This window comes from Leiobunum rupestre, chromosome 5, assembly GCF_980474605.1.
Source record: "Leiobunum rupestre chromosome 5, qqLeiRupe1.1.hap1, whole genome shotgun sequence".
Lineage (NCBI taxonomy): Eukaryota > Metazoa > Arthropoda > Arachnida > Opiliones > Sclerosomatidae > Leiobunum > Leiobunum rupestre.
This window is the reverse complement of record NC_143388.1, coordinates 10,828,057-10,845,204: the sequence shown is the minus strand read 5'-3', so window position 1 is coordinate 10,845,204 and position 17,148 is coordinate 10,828,057. Positions and strand designations below refer to the sequence as shown.

At 27.6% G+C, this 17,148-nt stretch overlaps 1 protein-coding gene across 13 annotated transcripts in view; it reads right to left on the bottom strand.

The window, feature by feature from the left end:
- Positions 1 to 17,148, bottom strand: part of Glut1 (Glucose transporter 1) — a 115,497-nt gene that overhangs the window by 53,322 nt on the left and 45,027 nt on the right. For all 13 annotated transcript variants that reach the window (XR_016481046.1, XR_016481047.1, XR_016481050.1 and 10 more), the window contains one exon: positions 9,672 to 9,767. Coding sequence is in view for 6 of the 13 variants with exons in the window: in XM_090175866.1 (XP_090031992.1) it covers positions 9,672 to 9,767 (96 nt within the window). In the remaining 7 variants the exon portion in view is untranslated. The remainder of the gene's footprint in view (positions 1 to 9,671; positions 9,768 to 17,148) is intronic.

Here is a 17,148-nt window from a genome sequence, read left to right as displayed (position 1 = left end):
CCCCACGTATTGATATTTCTCTCTGCTATTGAAATGGATACTCCTTCGTTCTCCACCACCACCATCGCTCTAGGTCACGCCGGGGAAGAGGAGATATAGGGGCCCAGGAATTCCTGGATTTCAAACTTTTGTGAAAGGAGAGAGGGAGAGTGGGGGAAAAAGTGTAATCCCATAAAATCGGGGAAAATAGCCGAAGATTTCTGCCTACATTATACTCTAGTCCAAATATAAAAAGATACGCCCTCCCCCTTCTATTCTTTGCCCCCATTTTATCCGCAAAGTTTCGCCAAAAAAAGTGTAAAATCTCCGGACATTTTATTTTATTTTTATGTTGACCTATTTCAGCCATGTTGGCTAAAAATATTTTTCATTGGCTAAGCTTGGATGCGGACGAGCTAAAAAAAATTATAAAAATATCGCGCGCCCTGGAGGAGAACGCTGGTACTAAAAATCGAACATTGAACCAACTTCTAGTATATTTATTCCTGGTCGATAAAAAGGAAATATTTCTTAATCAATTTATTGACTTTCCCTCACCTAGAATTCTTCTCCTTACAGAAGGGGTTGGCCATTCTTACGGGCCGCTGTCATATTTTTAGGTTTTGTTTTTTTGGGTGGCACGAGGGGGAGCTGCGGTTACGACTTTATAAAAGGTAGACTTATTTGGTCTCGCGGACGTCTCTTCAATACGTATTGGAAACGGAGGAAGCGAGCGTCGAGATAATGGTTGGAAACGATTGTTATAACAAAGAGGGGAAAAGCCTAGTTTTTATGGAATATATGAATTTTAAATCCAAAGACATTACAGTTTGATTACCCCGTGATTTTTCTTAACCTTTAAGGGGGGTTTTTTTTGAGGGCACTACTTATTTTTCGATAACAAACAATGTTTATCACGTTTCTTTTATACGATTATTTGTTGTAAATAATAAATTTAATAGTATTAACATTATATTATTTTACGGTATTGAGGGAAATTAAAAATTATTTTAGTCTACCCTTGTTCATAATATAACTTTGTATTGTAGAGAAAATGACCGTTAGGAGCCAGCTTCATTCCTCGTCCAACGACCACAAGACATAACAGAAAAATATAATATATCTTTTAGATATAATTATATTTCTGATAGTATTAAAAATACATGTCTCGCATTATATACAGAAATAGTATATTATTATTTAAATTATATATTACCAAACCTAAATGAACCGAAGTTATCAGACTGCTATACTTCCCATGTTGGAAGAGTTTTCCTTATGAAGTTAGATATTGACCTCGAATTTGAAATTTTGCGCGCTCTTAGGCCGAAAAAAGTTTTGGTTTTTATGAAACCATTTTTTATGCATAGAAATAGCTATACCCACAATTCCCTAGTGCAATTTATCGTGTCAAAAGATGGGAATGGAAATTAGCTTTTATTTGACTCGATTTTATCATCATTTTCAAACGCCCTTCGATTCTGAGCGCTATTTCGATAGCTTCGGTTCATTTACTTCTGATATTACTCATAATAATTATATTTATATGCTATATTATATGCTATATTACATATTATATAATTACTATATTATATGCTATATTACATATTATATAATTATATTTATATGCTATATTATATGCTATATTACATATTATATAATTACTATATTATATGCTATATTACATATTATATAATTACTATATTATATGCTATATTACATATTATATAATTACTATATTATATGCTATATTACATATTATATAATTACTATATTATATGCTATATTACATATTATGTAATTACTATATTATATGCTATATTACATATTATATAATTACTATATTATATGCTATATTACATATTTTATAATTACTATATTATATGCTATATTACATATTTTATAATTACTATATTATATGCTATATTACATATTTTATAATTACTATATTATATGCTATATTACATATTTTATAATTACTATATTATATGCTATATTACATATTATAAAATTACTATATTATATGCTATATTACATATTATAAAATTACTATATTATATGCTATATTACATATTTTATAATTACTATATTATATGCTATATTACATATTTTATAATTACTATATTATATGCTATATTACATATTTTATAATTACTATATTATATGCTATATTACATATTTTATAATTACTATATTATATGCTATATTACATATTATATAATTACTATATTATATGCTATATTACATATTATATAATTACTATATTATATGCTATATTACATATTTTATAATTACTATATTATATGCTATATTACATATTTTATAATTACTATATTATATGCTATATTACATATTATATAATTACTATATTATATGCTATATTACATATTATATAATTACTATATTATATGCTATATTACATATTATATAATTACTATATTATATGCTATATTACATATTATATAATTACTATATTATATGCTATATTTCATATTATATAATTACTATATTATATGCTATATTACATATTATATAATTACTATATTATATGCTATATTTCATATTATATAATTACTATATTATATTATATGCTATATTATATATTATATAATTACTATATTATATTATATAATAATAGGGACTAGGAAGCACGACGTCACGCCCTACCTTTGGCTACGGCCGCCATGCTGGTAACCGTTTTTCCCAATTGGATAAAAGCATGGGTGATGTATTATATACGTCATGCTGCAAAGTCCATGTATTGAATAATTATATCATAGTCTTAGTCGATAGCTACGCCGCAAAATTTTCGTTTTAAGACGAAAACATTTGAGAGAGTTGGCCGCTTTCGGTCTATCGAAATCTGGCAGCCTTGCCTGCCTTCCGGCCTGTATCTCCATACCGAAAATGGCCGACGATTACGCTGATGAAAATATTTTACTAAACTGATTGGCGGCGTTTTTGACCGTTATTTTGAACTAGACAGACTATTATTCTTATATTATTATCAAGCTCATTCCACTTTAATCAAAAATCAATAATTCGGGAAAATCTGCATAATATGGAACATTCCATCTATGTCGAAATAATTCACTAAATAAAAAATATCTTCCGTATTCTTAGTCGAGGGTCTTTTCTCTTCTAAAATAGCTCCGATAACATCAAAAATTGATGATAACGGTTTCGCCTCCACACCTATATTGCTTGACTACAGTTCAGCCAAGGCTCAAAATCTTTCAAATTAGTACTTTTTTTTAAGGAGCGAGAATTTTTTTTCCTTCGGTTCAGTTTGCGAAAATTGAGATTACGTTTAGCAAACGCCCCTTTCTAGCAACACGTCACTAAATGGGCCTTTTAAATAAAAGTGGGCATTCTTTTCTTACTTTCACCGTTTTTATAGACTAACGGTAGTACCGTTTCCCGTCGTTAGGCGGAGCAGTGATGCGTTTTATAACTTCGGGAAAAAAAGCTCTACCTAGAAAGGATAGAGCCGCTTTTAAATAACGTTGTCGAAATATGCCACCTTGTATTTATTATAAAATATCTATTGGAGGTAATACTAACTATTTAATTTTAATTTTAAGTTTATGTGAATACTGTGTTCGAAAAGTATTGGAAATTCAATTCTGCGCATGATTTGTGATCCAAAAATAATTAAAATAATAATTGTTTTAAATCAAATGATTAAAATAATCATTGTTTTAAATCAAATGATTAAAATAATCATTGTTTTAAATCAAATGATTAAAATAATCAGTTTTAAATCAAATGATTAAAATAATCAGTTTTAAATCAAATGATTAAAATAATCAGTTTTAAATCAAATGATTAAAATAATCATTGTTTTAAATCAAATGATTAAAATAATCATTGTTTTAAATCAAATGATTAAAATAATCATTGTTTTAAATCAAATGATTAAAATAATCATTGTTTTAAATCAAATGATTAAAATAATCATTGTTTTAAATCAAATGATTAAAATAATCGTTTTAAATCAAATGATTAAAATAATCATTGTTTTAAATCAAATGATTAAAATAATCGTTTTAAATCAAATGATTAAAATAATCGTTTTAAATCAAATGATTAAAATAATCGTTTTAAATCAAATGATTAAAATAATCGTTTTAAATCAAATGATTAAAATAATCGTTTTAAATCAAATGATTAAAATAATCGTTTTAAATCAAATGATTAAAATAATCGTTTTAAATCAAATGATTAAAATAATCGTTTTAAATCAAATGATTAAAATAATCGTTTTAAATCAAATGATTAAAATAATCGTTTTAAATCAAATGATTAAAATAATCGTTTTAAATCAAATGATTAAAATAATCGTTTTAAATCAAATGATTAAAATAATCGTTTTAAATCAAATGATTAAAATAATCGTTTTAAATCAAATGATTAAAATAATCGTTTTAAATCAAATGATTAAAATAATCGTTTTAAATCAAATGATTAAAATAATCGTTTTAAATCAAATGATTAAAATAATCGTTTTAAATCAAATGATTAAAATAATCGTTTTAAATCAAATGATTAAAATAATAGTTTTAAATCAAATGATTAAAATAATCGTTTTAAATCAAATGATTAAAATAATCGTTTTAAATCAAATGATTAAAATAATCGTTTTAAATCAAATGATTAAAATAATCGTTTTAAATCAAATGATTAAAATAATCGTTTTAAATCAAATGATTAAAATAATCGTTTTAAATCAAATGATTAAAATAATCGTTTTAAATCAAATGATTAAAATAATCGTTTTAAATCAAATGATTAAAATAATCGTTTTAAATCAAATGATTAAAATAATCGTTTTAAATCAAATGATTAAAATAATCGTTTTAAATCAAATGATTAAAATAATCGTTTTAAATCAAATGATTAAAATAATCGTTTTAAATCAAATGATTAAAATAATCGTTTTAAATCAAATGATTAAAATAATCGTTTTAAATCAAATGATTAAAATAATCGTTTTAAATCAAATGATTAAAATCGTTTTAAATCAAATGATTAAAATAATCGTTTTAAATCAAATGATTAAAATAATCGTTTTAAATCAAATGATTAAAATAATCGTTTTAAATCAAATGATTAAAATCGTTTTAAATCAAATGATTAAAATAATCGTTTTAAATCAAATGATTAAAATAATCGTTTTAAATCAAATGATTAAAATAATCGTTTTAAATCAAATGATTAAAATAATCGTTTTAAATCAAATGATTAAAATAATCGTTTTAAATCAAATGATTAAAATAATCGTTTTAAATCAAATGATTAAAATAATCGTTTTAAATCAAATGATTAAAATAATCGTTTTAAATCAAATGATTAAAATAATCGTTTTAAATCAAATGATTAAAATAATCGTTTTAAATCAAATGATTAAAATAATCGTTTTAAATCAAATGATTAAAATAATCGTTTTAAATCAAATTATTAAACAAAACCTTGTTTTAAATCAAATTATTAAACAAAACATTGTTTTAAATCAAATTATTAAACAAAACATTGTTTTAAATCAAATTAATAAACAAAACATTGTTTTAAATCAAATTATTAAAAAATTATTGAAATTCAAATTAAAATAATCATTGAAATCAAATTATAATAATCATTGAAATCAAATTATAATAATCATTGAAATCAAATTATAATAATCATTGAAATCAACTGATTAAAATAATCAAGGAAATCAAATTAAAAAATCATTGAAATCAACTGATTAAAATAATCAAGGAAATCAAATTAAAAAATCATTGAAATCAACTGATTAAAATAATCAAGGAAATCAAATTAAAAAATCATTGAAATCAACTGATTAAAATAATCAAGGAAATCAAATTAAAAAATCATTGAAATCAACTAATTAAAATAATCAAGGAAATCAAATTAAAATAATCAAGGAAATCAAATTAAAAAATCATTGAAATCAACTGATTTAAACCATCATTGATTTAAATTGGCTATTATACTTAATAATATATATGAAAATGATTTCTGTAACAACACAAATCTAGAGCTAAATAATTACTAATTATTTAAATACTAATAAAATTACTTATTAAATATCATTTCAATTAATTGAAATTTTGGCATATATTTCCAATTTGTGCTAATTATTAATAAATTGTCCGAGTTAAAAGTTTAAAAATCAAAAATATCAATAAAAGTTATTTAAGAAAAATCAACAACCCTGGCTTTAAAAGAGAAATAACGCAACACCTGGCCTTCCAGGTTAAAATTAAATTTAAGACTAACCAAACTAAATTAATTTGATAACTTTTTCCGCCACAAAACAAAGTGCAACCGTTGATCATAACATTTTAATACATAATCAAGAATTAACTTTTTAAGGACAAACTGGCGAACAGAGTTGCACAAATAACCTGGGAGTGCGCTGACTTGTCAGTTAAAAAAAGATCGAGAATATGGTCTTGGCATAGACTAGCGCGCCATCTACTATCGGAAAGAGGAAGTTAATATCCACAAAGATGAAATGAGACGCGCTATTATTACAGCTAAAAATACGGAAAAGAAATACGAGTCTCTTTATGGGTTTTCAACGAAATTCGAATAAGGACGTTACCGAAGTATATTTCCTTTTCAGGTTTCATATAATTCCTTAATGTTTATGGCCTTTCCTTTAGCTAGGTTCTTACTTGCTTAAAATTACCATCGTTATGGTTTTACTTCTTTCATAAGTAATATAATAACAATAAGTTTGACACTTTCTATTGTTTTAATGCGAAATTTCTTATCGAATCTTTTTTCAACATTAACACTCTCGGCCAACTCCGGCTTGGAAATGCAAACTAACTGAAGAGTATATTACAGTCCTTGGTAGTAGCAAAAGTGACATAATTACCAAAAGTGTGTCAATCGGACCTATTTTAATGAATGTTACGAGCGAAATACAAGTTGGGAGGGGAGAAGGGAAATTATGCTTTGGGGAGGGAAGGAAGCTAAAACCAACAAATAACGCCCCGTAGTGTGGAACGGAGGAACTAAGTAGCAACTGGTCAAATTTAGTGTATTTTTTATTTTTCCTCGTTCTGTGGCGATGCTATCGCCATCTATCTACAATATAATACCATATACTAAAAAAAGATCCAGAAAGGCGACAATAAATAGTCTTTTATGTGTTCGATCTCGAGTCGAGCATTCATTACACCTTTAGCATACGAAAGTACAGGGATTGTCACACTTTTGGTAATTATGTCACAAATTACGTAACTTGGTAGGGGGGAGGGGGGGTTTTGGCAAGCGTTACGAATTGTTACGTGGGGGGAGGGATGGTTCACTAAAATGTTACGTAACACATATTATTTTTACTATCGTAGAATAAAATTTTCATCACTTCCAGAAACAGTCGTAATTATTAAAAACATAAGCATCTTCATTGGTTTACACAAGTTGAAAAGAATTTCATACCCATGGGTATAAAGTGCTGCATAAAAATACAGTTGTAATTTCAAATGTAAATTACAAACAATAATATTTAGTACCTGATTTTATTGTACTTTATTACCAGCATATTAGTTGTTACGTAATATAATAATTTAAGGGGGGGGGTTCAATATTTGTTACGTATTTTACGAAGAGGGGTCTTTCCATTTGTTACTCTTTGTGACGAGGGGGAGGGGGGAGTCAAAAAAGTGGTTTTTCTGCGTTACGTAATTTGTGAACAGCCCCATATTTCGCTTTTGGGTCGTCTCCTTGTAAGCGTTCAAATGTTTATTGCTTAACCATCTAAATTATTTTAAGCTAGGATCTTACGTTTCAGGTATCATTTAATTACAATGCAAGCGCTTAGAATGCAGCGCCATCTAGAAAAGGAAAAGATAAGCGCTTCGTATTTCATTCCTTTTTCCCGTTTCTGTACAACTTCAATAAATACTGAAGTGGTGTATTTTCAAGTATTTATTTCCGTTCTCGTACTTTCTTAAAATTATCATTATTATACTTTTAAAAATTATTTTCGTGTATATTTGAAGGTAACAATTGTAAGTGTGCAAAGGTTAATTGCGTAGATATCACAATCACAAATGTCTCATGTTTCGGACTGTCTAGACCCGCGGTTCCGAAAATGTGTTCCTTGGAAGGGTCACAGGGGTTCCGAGAATTCTCAGCGCGGCCATCTTTCTTTTAAGATAAGTAAAAAATAGTTGGGGCTCCGCCCGAATTAGGTGTATAATTTAATGTTCCATAGCAAAAACCAATTGGGAGCTGTAACAAGTTCGTAACATTGGACTTAAAATTATAGGTTTTTTAAGCCAAGACAAATCTTTCAGGTAAGCCTAGGCCAATTTTTATCTAAAATGAGCGACCATTTCTTGTTAAATAAGCGACCATTTTTTGTAAAATAAGCGACCATTTTTTGTAAAATAAGCGACCACTAAATAAAATAAGCGACCACTAAATAAAATAAGCGACCACTAAATAAAATAAGCGACCACTAAATAAAATAACTAACCATTTAATAAAATAACTAACCATTTAATAAAATAACTAACCATTTAATAAAATAACTAACCATTTAATAAAATAACTAACCATTTAATAAAATAACTAACCCTTTAATAAAATAACTAACCCTTTAATAAAATAACTAACCCTTTAATAAAATAACTAACCCTTTAATAAAATAACTAACCATTTAATAAAATAACTAACCATTTAATAAAATAACTAACCATTTAATAAAATAACTAACCATTTAATAAAATAACTAACCATTTAATAAAATAACTAACCATTTAATAAAATAACTAACCATTTAATAAAATAACTAACCATTTAATAAAATAACTAACCATTTAATAAAATAACTAACCATTTAATAAAATAACTAACCATTTAATAAAATAACTAACCATTTAATAAAATAACTAACCATTTAATAAAATAACTAACCATTTAATAAAATAACTAACCATTTAATAAAATAACTAACCATTTAATAAAATAACTTACCATTTAATAAAATAACTTACCATTTAATAAAATAACTTACCATTTAATAAAATAACTTACCATTTAATAAAATAACTTACCATTTAATAAAATAACTTACCATTTAATAAAATAACTTACCATTTAATAAAATAACTTACCATTTAATAAAATAACTTACCATTTAATAAAATAACTTACCATTTAATAAAATAACTTACCATTTAATAAAATAACTTACCATTTAATAAAATAACTTACCATTTAATAAAATAACTTACCATTTAATAAAATAACTTACCATTTAATAAAATAACTTACCATTTAATAAAATAACTTACCATTTAATAAAATAACTTACCATTTAATAAAATAACTTACCATTTAATAAAATAACTTACCATTTAATAAAATAACTTACCATTTAATAAAATAACTTACCATTTAATAAAATAACTTACCATTTAATAAAATAACTTACCATTTAATAAAATAACTTACCATTTAATAAAATAACTTACCATTTAATAAAATAACTTACCATTTAATAAAATAACTTACCATTTAATAAAATAACTTACCATTTAATAAAATAACTTACCATTTCCCCCATAACCGACCATTTCCCCCATAACCGACCATTTCCCCCATAACCGACCATTTCCCCCATAACCAACGCTCTAAATAATAAATAAAAAATTGAATGTAGAACTTACCGACTGGGGTGCATTGATGACGCCAGTGTTGTAACCAAATTGAAACATTCCTAGGACGGCAGCGAAGATAGCGAAAACCAGCATGCAAGTCAGCCCCTGAAACGATCACACGTCCAACTCAATACTCGTGAAAACAACCCGAGAGAGAATCCCTCCACATATAGAGACACATATTTTAAGAAGTAAATAAACGCTTTAGTCCCATTCGACCGAAATCCCATTCCACCGAAGGCGGTTTTTGAGGTGTCCCATTCGACCGAACGCTGCTATATAAATTGGCTTTTGCTATGTTTTCAATTTAGTTACTGAAGTCGTTTGCAATGGAGCGGATAGCTAATAAAGGAATTTAGCTATGCCATTTTAATATCTTTGTACTATGCATTTATTTGAAAATAAAATGGAATGAGCATGAATTATATTTTTATCTTCACCTAGTCAAGAAAAGTAACTGAACCAAAACTGAAATAGTAAACTTAACCACCTCTGACCTAACCTAACCTAACCTAACCTAAACATGGATCTTCGATAGTACATACCTTGTAAATAAAATACCAAATCACCCCGCCAATTGGGCTACATTTTAAAATTATTTCGGTCGAATGGGAATAAACGAAATAAACGGCGGCAACTTACTAATAAACGACACCTCCTTTACAAAAAAAACGAACAAATTATTTTCGTTACGACGCGTGAACCACTAAATTTGGTACAACTGGTAAACGTTCCTTTAGCGTAGATCAAAAATAGGAGCAAACAATGATAGAAGCGGCATTCTTTCCCCGCATACGGGTGCGTACTGCGGCGTAGCCACCGCGGCCCCTTCCCGAAACTTCCCCGAGCGCAATTACGCGGACGATATGACGATGATCCTACGAACTATCTCACCTTTAGTTTATAATCATTTGATACTACACGGAGAAAGAGAGCAAAAAATGTCATAACGGCGGGCGCGTCACATTGCTGCTGGGAGAGATCCAAAAATTGGGTGGGTGAAGGATATGCCATTATTCGTAGGCGAATCACGTAGCGTGTATACGTTAAAAGTAGAATATTAGAAGATAGGCGAAGGGTGTATAAGTACAATATGAAAAATGAGCAACCTTTAGCACGAGATTCTTTTACCTTCCAAGGTAGACGATTTGACGCATACCGACCAATTAACATTCAACTTGGTTGCTTTTACGAGGGAACGAAAAAAGGGTGGGGTAATTTCGATGCACGGAGCGAAATAGAACGTTCACCTAATCCGCTACGATTTCTTATTCCGCGGAATATGAGTAATACCATATGTAACATAATTATTCATAAGTGTGCCAGAAAAAATCTTTATCTCAATGAGACCTTGTGGCGAGGATATGACGTAATTGACGTCACTTCCCAGTCGATGACGGTTTTATCGTCATCAAAAAAGGTCCTGGCGGGGAGGGAAGGAAGTTAAAATCAGTTTTACGCGACGTTAGTCCGTATTTTCTTTGGTGGCTGTGAAACAAGGTCTCATTTAAATTTTTAATACAGAGATGATAAACAGAGGCACACTTATGAGTAATTATGTTACATATGGTAATACCGATCCCAATCGATGTATTGAGACACCGTGAGTTGAAACGTCTTACGAACAATGCTAAAATAAATATCGTTATAATTAACAACATTTTGTTGATGTTATCTGCTGAAATTCCAAACAATATTGGAATTAGAACAACAATAGAAATAATAATTAATGATATTCACAAATAACGAAAACATCATTGTATGTTTGACGGCATTGTCAGACAGTGAAGATACTCAGGCGAAAAATACTTGGCGTATATTTCTACACCGCAATTAATTTCGTCACAGTTTTCTGACGCTTTTTGAGTTGAAAAGTCTAATGCATTCGTTAAATCGTTTGTAGTGGACGCCGGCATAGGGCCTTACGATGAGGACCTCCGGTGGTGTGAAATCTGTTTGCGGTACACCGGGCTACAAATCTGATACACATGTAGTAACAAATAAATAAATATTTATTTTTATGAAATGAAGGAAAATTTAAAGATATTGATTTGGAAATTGAAAATATAGTTTGCTCTAAGAAACATAAAACTGTTGAAATCTTTGCGAATTGACAGTTGAAGAAAATTTAGTTCATTGACAACCGTATAGAAAACCATATGAAAGTGGAAATGCCCTTAAAACTATACGTTCAGATAACGACCAAAATAATGCAAAAGGACTTATGAAGAAATTGCACACTTGCCAGGATGGCAAAACCAAAAACGGAGAACGTGTTTGTCAGGGTCCTAGCCTAAAAATAAAGCCAGGTAAAAAATACTCCCTGCCATAAACTACGCGTGCTCTATAAAAATGTGACTCAGAACAGAAACCGAATGGTAAATCCTAAGGCTTATATCAAAACCGAAATGGTCGAAAGAAGTAATGCGCACCTGCACATAAAACTAAAATGAGAGAAACGTCTCTGATTACCCGGCAGTGTCTTCCTGGATCGCACGTACTCGGAATATAAGATTCTTTAATAATGCGGGAGAGAAAGCGGGAGAGCCCAGCTTGGTTGGGCGTGGCTGCTTCAATTAAATTCCACCTCTCAATAATACTCTGTCATCTAGAGCCCCAACTATAATTTAGCGCATGGACCGGGGATTTCGTAACAGACTTCAGACGTAAAGGAAAATTTATTCTATTTCGGAGCGTACGTACATATTACTAGCGTATTAGTCAAAGAATTGTTGGCATAATCGCTCTCTCTCTCTTGTCCTCGGCTCGAATTTAGAGCTAAATTTATAATCGTGCGGTTGTGGAATCTTTATAAATTGGATAACATTTTGAGAAAATCATCTTCTTACGACATTAGGGAAGTTCGTGATAGCTGATCGTGCTCGAAAATTCGAAACATGTCTAATATTTGACAAATTAATAGATCTGTAATGGTTCATGTTTTGCTTTTAAGGGGGAAGAATACAGTAAAAGCCTCTTTTTCGTTCAAGCTGAACGTGTCTGTTTTAACAATTACATAATTGAATTATATTTTTCTTATTAGGCTGAACCTTCCTTTAGTGCTTAAAATAATTTTGATAATTCTAATATTAATAGTTAACGAGACATAAGGTCCTAACTAAAGGGTAGTTTGGGCGCTTGCCCAACTTGTTTAGCTCCGGGGGTCCGAATTAAAACGTAATAACTTTATTACTTTTAAATTAAAAATTGTTAAAATTATTTTAGTCACTAAATAAGAGGCTGATCTACACTGAAATCTTAATTTCACAAGTTAAAATACAAAATTAAAAGAGTTCAGCTTGAAATAGCGCGAAAGTAGACAATGACTAGTCTTCCCCCTTAAATGAGCTTTGTAAGTTGCAAAAAAATCGCAGCAACCACGTAATATTAAGTGTAAGGAAAAGTGTAATATTAGGGCGATAAAAAGACTGGCCTCAAGTTGTCCCTGGCTAATAACAGTGTTTGCTAGTATTTACGACCTAAAAAGTTGGCCAACCGTCCCATAAATCGGTCCTGACATCTAACTCCCAAACTCAAAAGCTGAAACAAGCTGAATCGAATAGTAGTTGGTCTCGGGTGCAAAGAGCTTGGAGAGTAGACTAAAGGCTTCAACTTACGATAGAAGTGCCAGCTAAACCATGACCTATAATTTTGTACTAAATTCTACAAGGAGAGTAAGCTAAAATGCTAACGGAAAAAGAAACTATTTAATTAAAACCAAAAGGGCATGAAATGGTTACAAAATAGCAAAGTGTATTTACCACAATAATTTCTCTCATTTGTTTTAACTCTTAGAATCCAGACTCGAAGTAGTCCCTATAGCTGCTAGGCCAAATTAATTGTATTTCTTATGAGATTTGAGAAAGCTAATTAAGGTAAGGGATACGGTGAAATTTTGCTATTTACCAAATCAATCAAAAAAGCTAATTATAGAGTTTCATAATGGTGCTACACCAGTAAAGAAACGTTACAAACCTCGACGTTAACATCGTCTTGGACGCAGTCACAAATGATTGGCAGAATGGAAAAATATTGAAGCGTGTGTGAGGGTCTTCCGTGAAATATGTCCTTTTGCACGAAACTGGGAACGCCATTAATGTTTAATAACAAGCTTGGTTATTTTCTCTCATATTTAATGAATAATTTATTTGAGAACCAAGGAATCGCGAGTGTGTTAGGTACGAAGAATGGGACTGTGTCTTAATTTCAGGGCGCGTAAGTGACATGCCAATGTGATTGAGCGTGTACGTAATACGTTGTAATATTAAAATAGTTAGTTTTAATCATACCAAAATCGTTTCTTCGCGTTTCATCAGCTTAAATACTAAACTAGTAACTCGCTTTATCGAGTATTGCTACAGAATCTTAGAATTTCTAATGAATTACTCGCGCTAGATGTAGATAATGTATTCAAGGGCAAGAAGTCCAGTTGTAGTGTTTCAGAATATGCATTAAGAAATGTTTGTATTTTTATAAATCATTTAAAGTATTGTGATCAACAACATTAGACCATGTACTTAATATCAATATATCGATAGTAATGATTTCAAACATCAAAATAATAAAAGACAATCTAAATCTATGAATGGTTTTTCTGCTCTATAACAAAGGGTATTATGATTTAAAGGAAATATAGCATGTATTATTTTTGTCACCCCTCAATAGCTGTAAAGCATTTTGTTACTAAGTCGGTTCGGTGGAGTGGCTAGCATTTTCGCAGTTTGATCTCTTACTACTGGTTAAAAGGGTTACGATTTCCCCTTCCATAAAAACTTGTTGAGGCTAACGGTAATAGCTAGTCTATCGAGCGGTTAGTTGACGTGGAATGAAGGGCTTGCCACCACCCGCAGCATAAAACGGCCACCAAATTCAAAGGCATTAAAAGTCGCTAGCTGACTAGGGCCTAAGGTGGTGCCTAAGGTATTAGTCTAATTGATTATGATTATGATTATTATTATTATGATTATTATTATGATTATGATTATGATTATTATTATTATTATTATTATTATGATTATTATTATTATTACGGAGGTAATCCTTAAAATTTTTCCTTATCCCCCCCACCTGAATATCTCTGGATTACCTTGCTTTTTAAACATTTCACAAGAAATTCCAAATACGTGGTTAAAATAATATTGTGAAAATCGAATTCTATCGGGGGAAAAAATTAAAGAAAAAGTGTTCACAGAGAGAAGCACGAGCGATCATAAAAAAGAAAGTATATCCGGAAAAAGCCGTTTTCTATTTTTTAGTCCGGCGCATCATAGATGTCACCGAAATTACACTCTGATAAAGGGGCACATTTCCTAAATTTCATTTTCGCTGACACCATTTCCAAAAGAAGAGCGACTATGGGATATCTGCAAACTGTTCTCAAGCCACGGTCACACGAGAGCTTAAAAACTATGACCAGAATTTTTTAAATTCTAAAACTGTATCCCAAAACAATTAGTTAATCATGTTAACTATACATACACTCATACAGTAATAATATTTGACATTATTTAGACTTTTATTCCCATTATTTTTGAAAATACGAGCAATTTTACTTCCCCGCCTTGTCGTTTTGAAAGCTATTCTAAGCGAACCGACTTGGACAATTTGCTTTCCGAACCAACACGAAGCGATTTCGTTTTTGAAAACTAGTTATCTAAAACGAAGTGATTTTAGGGGTAAGTGTGAACCTGGCTTTAGTGTCGTCGCTGTCTGTTCTAGGAATATGGAGTTCTCTCTGGAGGTTAAATTGAAATGCGTAAGAATTAAACTAAAATTAAACTAAAATTAAATAAAATAAAAAATTAAATTAAAATAAAGAACTACACTAAAATTAAATTAAAATAAAGAACTACACTAAAATTAAATTAAAAAAGAATTAAACTAAAATTAAATTGAAATAAAATAAAGAATTTAACTAAAATTAAATTAAAATTAAATTAAATAAAAAATTAAATTAAAATAAAGAACTACACTAAAATTAAATTAAAATAAAGAACTACACTAAAATTAAATTAAAATAAAGAATTAAACAAATATTACATTTAAAGAAGGAATTAAACTACTATTAAATTAAAATAAAATAAAGAAATAAACTACTATTAAATTAAAATTAAAATTAAAATTAAAATTAAGAATTAAACTAATATTAAATTAAAATCAAAATTAAGAATTAAACTAATATTAAATAAAAAATAAGAATTAATTTAATATTACAATAAAATTAGGAACTAAATTAATATTAAAATTAAGAACTAAATTAATATTAAAATTAAGAACTAAATTAATATTAAAATTAAGAACTAAATTAATATTAAAATTAAGAACTAAATTAATATTAAAATTAAGAACTAAATTAATATTAAAATTAAGAACTAAATTAATATTAAAATTAAGAACTAAATTAATATTAAAATTAAGAACTAAATTAATATTAAAATTAAGAACTAAATTAATATTAAAATTAAGAACTAAATTAATATTAAAATTAAGAACTAAATTAATATTAAAATTAAGAACTAAATTAATATTAAAATTAAGAACTAAATTAATATTAAAATTAAGAACTAAATTAATATTAAAATTAAGAACTAAATTAATATTAAAATTAAGAACTAAATTAATATTAAAATTAAGAACTAAATTAATATTAAAATTAAGAACTAAATTAATATTAAAATTAAGAACTAAATTAATATTAAAATTAAGAACTAAATTAATATTAAAATTAAGAACTAAATTAATATTAAAATTAAGAACTAAATTAATATTAAAATTAAGAACTAAATTAATATTAAAATTAAGAACTAAATTAATATTAAAATTAAGAACTAAATTAATATTAAAATTAATATTAAATTAAAATTATATTAAAATTAAAATTAATCATAAATTAAAATTATATTAAAATTAAAATTAATCATAAATTAAAATTATATTAAAATTAAAATTAATCATAAATTAAAATTATATTAAAAATTAAAATTATATTAAAATTAAAATTATATTAAAATTAAAATTATATTAAAATTAAAATTAATCATAAATTAAAATTATATTAAAATTAAAATTAATCATAAATTAAAATTATATTAAAATTAAAATTAATCATAAATTAAAATTATATTAAAATTAATCATAAATTAAAATTAATATTAAAATTAAAATTAAAATTAAAATTAATCATAAATTAAAATTCATATTAAATTAAAATTAATCATAAATTAAAATTCATATTAAATTAAAATTAATCATAAATTAAAATTCATATTAAATTAAAATTAAATTAAATTATTACTGCCCTATTTTGTCAAATGTTCGTTGATCAGGAATAAAGATGGCGACTTGAACACCGAATTATATTTAGCCTTTTGGCAACTTGTTTTCCGGCGGAAGATTGCAAAGTGATAGTCGAAGCTTGAGCGTTTCTTCGCACTTTGCGGAAAAGATGAAACCTCTGATGAAAATGGATCGGAGCTTCACGGGGGAA